This window comes from Quercus lobata, chromosome 5 (genome assembly GCF_001633185.2).
Source record: "Quercus lobata isolate SW786 chromosome 5, ValleyOak3.0 Primary Assembly, whole genome shotgun sequence".
Taxonomy (NCBI): Eukaryota; Viridiplantae; Streptophyta; class Magnoliopsida; order Fagales; family Fagaceae; genus Quercus; species Quercus lobata.
The window spans coordinates 39,479,781-39,490,845 of record NC_044908.1 but is presented as its reverse complement, the minus strand read 5'-3'; the positions used below and the strand labels follow the sequence as shown (position 1 = coordinate 39,490,845).

General features: G+C 35.3%; 1 protein-coding gene across 1 annotated transcript; it reads right to left on the bottom strand.

Annotated features, from left to right (window-relative positions):
- Positions 1-177: 177 nt before the first annotated feature.
- LOC115989564 (RNA polymerase II C-terminal domain phosphatase-like 1) lies at positions 178-9,938 on the bottom strand. The gene is made up of 17 exons (XM_031113324.1): positions 9,059-9,938; positions 7,690-8,169; positions 7,073-7,283; positions 6,705-6,862; positions 6,546-6,616; positions 6,288-6,393; positions 6,108-6,191; positions 5,296-5,871; positions 5,123-5,186; positions 4,217-4,347; positions 3,979-4,032; positions 3,743-3,839; positions 2,821-3,056; positions 2,625-2,711; positions 1,919-1,984; positions 1,723-1,796; positions 178-1,140 (listed from the first exon to the last, which is right to left on the bottom strand). The coding sequence occupies exons 1-17, from the start codon at positions 9,311-9,313 to the stop codon at positions 1,032-1,034; spliced, it is 2,859 nt and encodes a 952-aa protein (XP_030969184.1). The 5' UTR covers positions 9,314-9,938; the 3' UTR covers positions 178-1,031.
- Positions 9,939-11,065: the final 1,127 nt, after the last annotated feature.

Sequence of the window (11,065 nt, the reverse complement as noted above, 5' to 3'; positions counted from 1 at the left end):
AAAAAAAAAGAAAAAAAAAAAAAAAAGAAAAAAAAAAAGGCAAGGCTTAAAGACTTACGGAAGAGTGGAAATTTGGAAATGATTCAAACTCACAATGGGGTTTGACGGAAAAAGCAGTTTCCCACCAACTCTCTCATTTCTAAACCATATTTTTATAGGAGATAAAGATATATACAATTCCAAATATGGTGGCTAATAAGATGTTAAAGAAATTTCAATAGTAGTGCTTAGAAAATTTTCAGTAATCAATGATCCTTGGAAAACATCCTTCTTTAAGGCACAAGGCTCATGCTTCTGCAAGGTCTGGGAAACTTCCTTCTTGAAGTGGCTACCTAATCAAACTCAAAAATGAAGATAAAAAAAAGGAAAGAGAAAAACCCAACCCATACATACAAATGAAAAAACTAAAATACATCAGCTCAGTTCACTATCACTATAAACTTTCACCAATCTCAGGACACTGAAATTATCAATATTCTGTATCTTCAGAGAGGTGGGCAATGAGAAAGGCAAAACAGTCGGTCAACGATTAGTAGGTTAAGTGACTCCAAGCATAGCCAGAAACTGCCCCCGATCAACACCATATTCAGTTTTCTTCAGCTTAAACAAATATCAATACACTGTAAATAAATCCAACTGAAACAGGCTTGAAAATCTTGACAATGATTGCATCAGCCACATACAAATTGGGACAACATTGGCCTTGTATCATCTCAAAAGGAGGTCATTAAGCATTTTGAGAAGAAATGCCTCATAGAATAGTGAGTGGAAATTCTGAGACAAGAACATCTTAGGACTATAGTCATTTCAGGGCCTCCTGCTCTCTTATGGATGTGAGATGAAAGCCACAAGAAAATATCTTGTGGAAGTTCCACTTCACTTTTGGACATCTTACGAAGAATCAAAGGTTCAAGAAATTGGCAGTCCTGGATCTCAATGGCCCTTGCCCATCTATGAGTTAGTTATGTACCATAAAATTTCTCAGCAGCAGCCATACCAAAAAGTGGGATGAAAATTGGTGATATGGTCTTTCAGGGAACAGGAGGAGCATTCTTGGCATATCTAGCAGAAGAAGGCATCCGCTGCATAACTCGTTGAAATTCCGGCTTCATGCGTTTATTTGACATACCATGCAATGCCCTTGTTCAAATGTAAAAACGCCAAATAAGAAAAAGAGAATAAGAGAAACTAGAAATTAAAAAAAAAAAAAAAAAAAGAAAAAAAAAAAAAAAAGAAGGAATTCTAGCTAATAAAAATCACACAGTGAGGAACCAGTTTCATCTACTTTCTGCTAGTGCACAAAAATAATAAAAATGGCAACTTTCAGGATAAAACTGAGGGTCTTTTTTCTCCTGTTATTTCAGTTACATTCCCCTTGTTTTTACTTGTTTACTAAAGTAATTAGCAATTATCTGAGAAAAGCTTTCATGTGCCCCAAGAAAACATCATAACCAAAAAGAAAGAGGTGGGAAGAAAGAGAGAGGGGGCGGCGGCTATAAGAATGCTTAATCTTTACCATGCTACCCCAATCTGAATAACAATGACAAAAGTACAGAAACATTAATTGAATGGGTCTATCCATCAGTCCCCCAGTCCCACAAATCAAAATATTTCTTGATAATTTGTGGGCCTGGCTAGTCACACCATAACTCATCTGTGAATTAGAAGTTTTATGCGAAGAAAATTAATAACTGTATACAGGGAGCTTGTTAAATTACACACCTAGGAGAACCTTGACGCTTCTGACTAAATTGACCATGCGTTGATCTTAGAGTTCCAAGTGCCTTTTCAGCAGCCTAAGGAAATGCAAGTCAAGGTGGTTGGAGAAAACATATGAGAAATAAAGGTGCATAAAATTCACAAAAGAAATCATGTGAATCCCTAGAAATAAAACTCTGTATATAAAGAAGTAACATACCTGCATCTTTGCCTCATCCCATGTTAACCCAATCCCTTTCCCTAAAACCAGCCCATCTATTTCGACCTGAAGCATAGCACCAAATACAGAATAAAAACTGTTAGAATTAAGCACAGGTAGGAACCAATATAATGGCGATAAAAATAATTGAAAAACTATGTTGCTACTTCAATGGGGAACCGTCTCTTAGACATTGCCAATTGAGAGCCCGAAGACATACAAATAGTAATCAATTGTAACATTGTAGGACTCAAAACAATTTTGCTAGAACTCCTAAAACACAACCCCAGCCCCTAAAATTCAATTTTCCCCCCTTGCAGACTAATACGAATTTTGATCCACTATTCAAACTATGGATGGGTAACCAGCTAAATGACCCTAAACTCTATCATGCACAAATAGGTAGGCCCTAAAGTACAAGCAAAAATAAGGATCTAAAATATCAACAATATATATTTGAAAAAACCCATGTCAACCTCAAAGGGTGGTTCAATATTTGATTACAAAGATCACTGCATTTTTATAAAAAGCCTTACAAAAAGTTGGCCTTTACTGTTCTTTTCTCACTCCAATGAGTTTGCCAAAGATTTCAGAAAGAGGGGAAAGAAACCATTCCACAATTCCCCAAACTAAGATGTTAAAACTCAAGACAGAAGCATTCTTAAAATTCATTCAAACTATTAAAGCAAATAATCTCATAACAAACCTGTGCATATACTTCATCGTTCTGAACTGAATTACCAGAAGGTGGTGGTCGAGGTTGAAAAGCTACATCAAGGCCTTCCATTAAGCACTGAAGTCAAATGCAAAATATATCACATATAAATAATCATTAATTTTTTACCAACTGCAAGCAGTAATGGGAATTAAAATCAAAGATGTTCAAGTCTTTGTGATCTTACTAATTCTTTGAGTGCAGAGACTGAACCCATTGACTTTTTAGAGCCTTCCAACCTAGGGTCTAGAAGCCTAGATGGTTCAGCTGCAGTTGAAAATGAGACAGACTCCTCTTTGGGCAATGGCTGATTCCCAAAAGAACTTAAATTACCCACAAAACCATTGTCATTTGCATTAGGAAACCTACTCAAATCCCCAGGCATAGACCCAGAATCAGCCTTAACACGAGACATATATATATCTGTGGGGAAAAAAAAGGAGAATGTATGAAGTGGTCAGAATCACAAAAAGGAAATGCCATGAGGGGAAAATTACAAATTTGAATGAAATTTCCCCCAAACAAATTAACTAGGGAAAGCCAAGATCTAGTAATGTAAAATAAAAATTCGAATATGATATTCCCTTATTGTAATACAACAACTAAAATGATTTGGCCAGTTGGAGATACTTGTAATACTAGCATGAAACCAGCTGATTTGGGACTTGTAGATTAAAGCATAACCTCAAGCAAATAACAAACATAAAATGCTGAGTATCTAACTAGAGTTCCAAGAAAAACTTTCATTAACAAATACTTTAAATTGCTATTAGTGCACTTCGGTGAGCTTGAGCGATTCTTATGGGAGCAATTTTGATTAGATTCAAACATAGCCCATATGTTCCTTGAATCTTTAATTCTTACAACGAAAAAGTCAGAGTACATGGATTATATCAGAGCTGGACCCTTTATAATTGTCATGATTTCTGAATTTATATTTTTATGTGATAGCTTTTCAAGTGTAAAAGTACTTAATTAATATATCACCACTTGTAGGTGCTTCAATGAATAATTCAGCTATAGTAAGAAATAACTGAGGACAGCAATAATGTAGACTCTAGAAAATGTTCAAATTCCGCAGCAGTACATTAATATATAAGAAAGCTTACTAGCCAAATTCTTAAGAGAACACTCAGCAGCAAGGCGGTGTGCTTCCCTTCTTGTTCTACCAAGTCCTTCACCAATTTTCTCCCCTGCAAACCAAGCCTACAAAAACAGTTGTTGGAAGAGTTATCAAGACATGACATCCCAGAACTAAGAAATTGACAACATAATCAGGGCATTTAGTAAAGAAAAACTATTTTTAAAAGAAATTAAGGGTTTGGGACTAAAGGTTTAAAGATACCTCAAAGGAGAACTGCAGTTCCATGCTGGTAAACAAAGCCGGCCTGAACTCCACCTACCAGTTCCATTAAAAAGAGAAGGGGGAGAAAAAGGAGCTTAGATGGAACTTAAGGATACATCATACATAATATGCATATATAATGAGCTCTAACTATCAAAAAAAAAAAAAAAAAAAAAAAAAAAAAAAAAAAAAAAAAAAGCTCTAACTTGTCTCTCACTATAATTCTCTTTCTGATTACCTTGGTTCCACACTTCATTGCAATGTCATGTAACACTCCAGCTGGAGTTTCTGCATTTGAAACACCTCGTCCAGATTCAAAGTCAACATCCCTAGAGCTCGAAGACGATCGACCCAATGGAATATCCTCACCTTCAAAATGACATCCCATATAACACCACTCAGGATAAACTATTGTAAATTGAATAATGGATATAAGATCACTCTAACCAAACAAAATAACAATGCTTCAAAGTTAATATCTCTAAAGCTCTGATATATATTATCCAAGAAAGTCAAGAAGCAATACACTTCCTAATATGTGAATACAGATTCAGAAAAAATTTATAACCAAGGAACATGTAGATATCAATACCTGCTTACGGGCACAATTGGGGTTAGACAGACAAAATCCTAAATAGATACCCAACTAATGAGAGCCTTATTCGGTTATGCCAAAGCTTAGGATTGGCTACAGGTCATCCCCTTTCAGCATTCAGGTCTATTCAAGACTATCTCTTCTTTTTGAACATGGTAAGTTTGAGGCTGTTTCATTGATTAATGCTGCTGTCTAACAAACTAGGATACTTAAAAATTTACTAAACATCAAAATTTAATATTTTCTAGATAGAAGTATATTTTTTTAATTGGTAAGTCACACTTGTACCCAATGGGTTTTGAACCCACAACCAAACCCTCCACCTAGAACTTATAGGGGGAGAAGATGACAATTGAGCTAGAAATCATTGACCTAAATAAAAGTTTTTTTATCCAATAAAGTAATAAAAGATAACGGTTATATTTCATAGAAATACATAGTCAAGTTTATATGCTTTTGGGATTTGCCAAGCATTCATAACAGCAAGACCCACCAATGAAAAAGACCCATAAGCTGTCTCTGTATGCAATTAAGTGTGTTGTAGCTCACCTGAGAAAGAATAATAACTAGACAGTGCATGGTTTAATCTCAACCGATCATCTCTATGAAATGCCTGCAAATAAATAATCTTGTAAGATTCATATGCTACCTGGAGTCAATTAACTTTTAACCTTTCAGCACAGAAACTGAAGAATAACATCAGACCAACAAGTAGCAATCACCTCTTTAGACAATCTTTGATTTTCATGGACAACTCTATCAGAAGTAACAGAACTCTCAACCTTAGGGAAAAAAGATGGATGCTGAGGGCGATGCTTCTCAATGTGCATTGGTTCTGCATCTAAAGGAAATTCTTTGGGTACTGCTCGGCTCACTTGCCGTGGGCTCATCTCTTCCTCTACTGGGAACCAGCCACTGTGTGATTGAGCCCGTGGAACAGCAACTTGTAGTGGGGGTCTTACAGGAAACGGAGGTTCAGCTGGTGCATGATCTCTTGTGTCTTGCCCATGTTGCAATATGAGTAACCTCCGCCTTGTATCAGGATCTAACTCTGATTCCGGTACTTCACCCTCTTCTCTTGCAGGAGAACTTTGCAAGCTTGTTTCTGGGGCCCCAACTTGACCCAATGGTTTAACAAGTGAAGTAGCCGGAGGGAACTGTACATTGGAAAATGGCATCATTGACCCTTGAGTTGTTTGCATTGCAATTGAGCCAGAGGGTGGCGCCACAGTAAACTGAAGAGCAGGAGGAAGCCTTGGATCTAGAGTAGTGACTATTGAAGGAGCAGATATTGCATCCTGATTGAAAGAAACAGGTAAAAAAGCCTGATTTTAATTCAAACCTCGAAAGCACATAAAGATTCAAATACATTCACCCGCAACAAATGTAGAGTAACAAGAATATTCTGCATTTCAGAATAAACACCAGAAAAGCATTCCTCATAAGAGTAGATATCTCTTCACCTGAACTTATTCGATCCCAATGAAAGCATATATAATCATACACACATCAAATTCAGAACTTGGCAGGTTACCTTTAGTCTTCTTTCAACCTCAGCATCTGCCATGCCATCAAAAGAAAGTGGATCTTTGTTTCCATTTGACGCAGAACCATCATCCTGTACAGCAGAGAAACATTACTGGAAAAAACAAGAAATCCGCATAACTAGCAAAAAGCATAAGAATCTGAGCAAACAATATTTTCCCAGACTAACCTCAGAGACTAAATAGTTGCTCACATCAGGAGGAGAAGGAATATCTTTAATATCATCTTCATAAGAAATTTCAGGAATCTTCTGTAGAAGACCCTCATCAAATTCTCTGTCATCAAATTCAAAGGTCATGTCATGAAAAAAAGAATGATACATATATACACATATTGGACCAGAAATTAATTGCTCAAAACTTAAGTCACAACAGTAATAATTAGAGGATGTGTTGGTGTTTGTATGTCTTGGGTTTTGTATTCTTACTTGAAAAAACCACCTCTAACATTGCAAGCAACATTTCTTGCCACACACAAGACGGGTATAGCATTATTGGCCTACAACATAATGAGTTATAATAAGTTAGTCAATAGTGTGCATTTGTAGAAGTGCAATGCACTACGTACACATGCAAATGGAGCATACCTCAGCTTGGGGAGCATAGTAAGGAGCAAATGCAGGAACTACATGAACCCGTGGTTGATCTTTCTCATCCCACACTTTCAAGCGATCATCAATGACCAATGCCATCTTAGGATGGCATAAGCCATCATGAAAGACATTGAAGAGCGACTTCCTTGAACCTATTAATGTAATTTATAAAAAAGTAATAAGCAGCTTCATAGGGATATGAATCTGATTAGCAATTGCAGGAAAAATTTATAAAAATGCATAAATTTCACAATTTTTTTCTCTCTCAAGTAATGGCGTGATATGACCTATATGTAATTAGCTTCTCTCATTGATGAGCTGCAGAGAAGTGGAAGCTATTTGCAAAAACTCATGTCACTTACCAGACTTGACACATACAATGCGATCCAATAATTCTTTTGAGTTTATCAAATTTAAATCTGGATCAAGAAGCCTCCACATCTCTAAAGCATAATCCCTTTCAGCCATGGTGCAAACATAAACCTCAAAACGCTTGCGCCCTCTTGCAATCAAGTAGCTCCGGAGATCATCCCATGCAGGTCTCAACCTCACGAGAACACTTGTATCACGAATCTATAGAGAAAAAAAAAATTCTTATTAATTGAACCAACTTATTTTTATCAGTCTAAAAATACTAAAATAATAAATTTCATCCCAAACATCTAAAGGTGTCTCCATAATCTGGTCAAATCCATCCATGGACATTGCATCTGGTAGAGTCCAAAAAATTATCAAGTACCATTATCTAGTATCCCATCAATATTCAAACTTCATGCATATAAAAAGAGTATCACAATTTTACTTCAAAGAATTTTTTTTTAAAAATGCCTTAAATAAAAGAGTCTCAGGTATCTACAAATTAATGACCAGAAAATCAACAACTAAAACTCCTTTAGCAGTGGATAGATAATTTCATAGATGCAACAGTAGATAAGATCAACCAAACAACAGGCTGAAGTTAGCATTACTTATTACATACCTGTGGATTGATGCGAGTCAGAATAATATTCTTCTCCTGTAACCTTATAAGTGGCCGAATGATAGTTTGATGGTTATCTGACAAAGCTGGAACAACCTCAGACTGAGTTTTGATCACCTTCCCATTTTCAACAACCTGATCATTTTCAGCATATTGCTTTAATATAATTTTGTCATCTTGATAGCGCTTGACCTCCGCCAGCATACCAGAAATGCGTTGTGGGTCCACCTCACTGTTAATTTTCCGCTGTAGGGCCTCAATCCTATCTTCAAATGAGCGCATTGTATTTGCTACTATGAGTGTTTCATCAAGATCAAATACTATTCCAAGACATCTAAGGTTTAACATGACAAGACAAGAATCATATAGCCCTGATGCAACATTGAATCCCCAGAAACATGGATATTGTTTGTCATTATTCTTGGAATACATAGCGACCAAATGAAGCTCCTCCCCTCCTCCTAGTGGCATTATGGCAGTCTGTATAGGCCAACATGGCAATCATTGTTAACATTTGCTAAAACCATCCAGACTCGAAAGAAAGAATTGAGGAAGAAAAGGCAACTTAAATCTGTGCGGGTGATTCATAAACACATATATGTTATAGGAAAGGGAATCACACAAGAAGATAAAGCGACAAAATAAAGAACATTCATTCACATAGTATAACATCAGATAAATTCTTCATCTTATAACCATATGTAAAAAATTTGGCAAAATCCGTAATCTTTTATAATGAGTGAAACAAAAATACATAAGAGCAAGACATTTAATTAGCACAGAAGTTTCTCCCAAACCATCCACAAGGAACAATTAGAAAACAGTTGATTTCATGCACAACCTTGCACATGCTTTGCAGAGTTCTGGAGTTCCTTCTCTTAAAAATGCAGCAAACCCTAATTGTGCCAGAAATGCAATCCTCAACCATAATTTTAACCCAAATAAATAACAATCATATGGCATATTCTCAACATCACAAAAAAGTTCAACTAAGTAACCCACTTAAAATCAAGCTCAAAGAAGACTGGTCAGTATTGTAGCCCTACAACAGAACAAGATCCTATCTTTCTGGGTAATACACCATTAACAAGTTCAAAAAGTTCAATTTTCGGAATCAATCAATCAATCAATCAATCATGAAACTTCAATTTCACAAAGTTGTCATAAATTCTTGGAAAAATTAGTTAGTTCACTGAAACTGTCAAAGCAAAAAAAGAAAGAAAAAAATCAAATTGTTAAATTATTGTCCAGGTGTCCTCAGCAAAGATTAAAAGTGGTCTGGGGTTTGCATAATTTTAAACAATTTGGAAGTTTTAAGCATCTGGGGTTTGGTTTATTAAGTTGTTAAATTTGGTTGGGGTTATTATACCTTGTGCTCCTTGAAACATGAAGAGTGCAAATCAAAGAGCGGCGAGTCCTGAGAGAGAGAGGACTTTGACTCCATTTTGAAGCTAATCCCAGTAGCAGTAATAGTATGAAGCACAGCCAGTGGTGGACATCTTTCACTTGCTTGTGAAAACTGACTTATTCTGATTTCCTTCACTTCGATCTTCTCTTTCTCTTCTGGGTATATCTCTACCTCTCCAAGTAACTCTTCCCCTTGATACAACACCGCTTTATACATTTCTTTTTTCTTTTTCTTTTTCTTTTTTTCTTTTCTTTTTGGGGGCCCAAATCCGAAAATATAAAAAAGAAATTATATATACGTATGTAATCAAAATCTCACTCTTTCAAATGGGTTGCTGAGATTGTTGTTGTTGTTGTTGTTGTTGTTGTTCATCAATTTCTTTGTAAAACCCATGATGGTGATTTCGTCTCTGAGTCACAGGGAATGCTTTAGATTTGATCCGATTCGTTGGGAATTTTATATAAAACAAAAACCAATACAATAATCCCTGATCTGTGAGGGGAAAAAAGAACCACAATTTTAGAACAATTTTAGATCTGATTGATGGTGATGATCGCAAAAAAGAAAACCCTAAAAGCTTTTTTTTTTTTTCTTGTTGGCCTCCGATTCCAAATTTTGTTTGAGTTCGTCTGAGAAGCAGTGTTTATGTGGTGGAGCTAGGGTTTTGATTTTGATGGTGATGATGATGGTAGAACAAAAAAAAAAAAAAAAAAAAGAGTCGTCAAAAGCGAAACCCTAGATCCAGAAAGCGAAAGGTCAAAAATAACACTCCAATCCTGCAACGCAGCGATAATTTTAAAAATTCATTAATATTAAATAAAAATTTTACAAATATAGAGAAATAGTTAGTGGTTGTACTAGGGGGCTGTTTTTTAATTTGTTGTTGGTTCTCGTGTACTGTTAGGAAAGCAAAACTGTGTTTCTAAAAAATTAAAAGTAAATAAATAAAAAGGAAAACTGCGGGTGTAGGTACAAAAATGAAATTACGGCAAAGTCAATATCTAATCAATAAGAAATTCAGTTTTTCCTTTTTCTTTTTTTTTTTTAATTGGAAGAAATTCAGTCTTGATAGTGATATATTTTGTATATGCAATTTTTTTTTTTTTTAATGCAAATCCTAAATGTGAAAATACGAAGGGTTCGTCCATGAAAAACAAAGCATGAAACTAAAACTATAGGGTATGGGTAAAAACATATAGCTTAGGCATAGACCGATAGGCTAAAATATTGCTAAAATATTAACTAAGAAATGTGATAAGGGTCAATAAGAGAGAAAAATGAATACCTCTTCTTTTTCTTTTAAAATGATAGGATTAGAATATATGTGGCTTTTTTTTGTTTTTTGTTTTTTTTTTTTTTTTGAGTTTGAATATGAGATTTGTTTAATAACGATTGTTCTTTTAATATTAGATCTAAATATTAATTGGTTTTCTTAAAAAACAAATAATTTGTGTTTTTTAAGCTTTAATTTTTTTTTTTTTATTTATAAAAACACCATTTAATTTTGATATATGCATGAGCAAGACATCTTAAAAGACACCTCATCATCTTGGTACCCTCCCATCATCCACTCCAACAGCCTAATGACCTCCCCTATTATCCCAAAATCCACTCCTTCACCACCCCACGGATCTATCACTCCACCATATCACCTCCAAAAGCCATATCCACCATATTTTATCAACCCCTTTCTCGCACTCCTTTAAACATTTAGAGTAGATATATAGAAACCCTATAATCTCCATTATCCATCTCTTCGTACTCTCTTTATCCAGATCTCTTCATCACACTAACCTATCTAAACACTCCAATCATTATTCAATTCCCTTAGGTCCTCCTTACTTTCCATCTAATTCAGAATTCTCTTTTTACAACATTTAACATCTCTTTACCTTTATATATACCTTATCCCTTTTTTTCTCCCACCTGAACCTCCATATAAAGGAATTTAACTCAGATGTTGAGTTA

Bases quoted from the DNA above. Each gene is read 5' to 3' on its own strand.
- LOC115989564 (XM_031113324.1), bottom strand. From the start codon at position 9,313: ATGTATAAAGCGGTGTTGTATCAAGGGGAAGAGTTACTTGGAGAGGTA. The intron at 5,187-5,295 runs GTGATTGCTACT...ATTTATTTGCAG, and splicing joins ATCAAAGATTGTCTAAAGAG to GCATTTCATAGAGATGATCG. The intron at 1,797-1,918 runs GTATGTTACTTC...GCATTTCCTTAG, and splicing joins GGGATGAGGCAAAGATGCAG to GCTGCTGAAAAGGCACTTGG.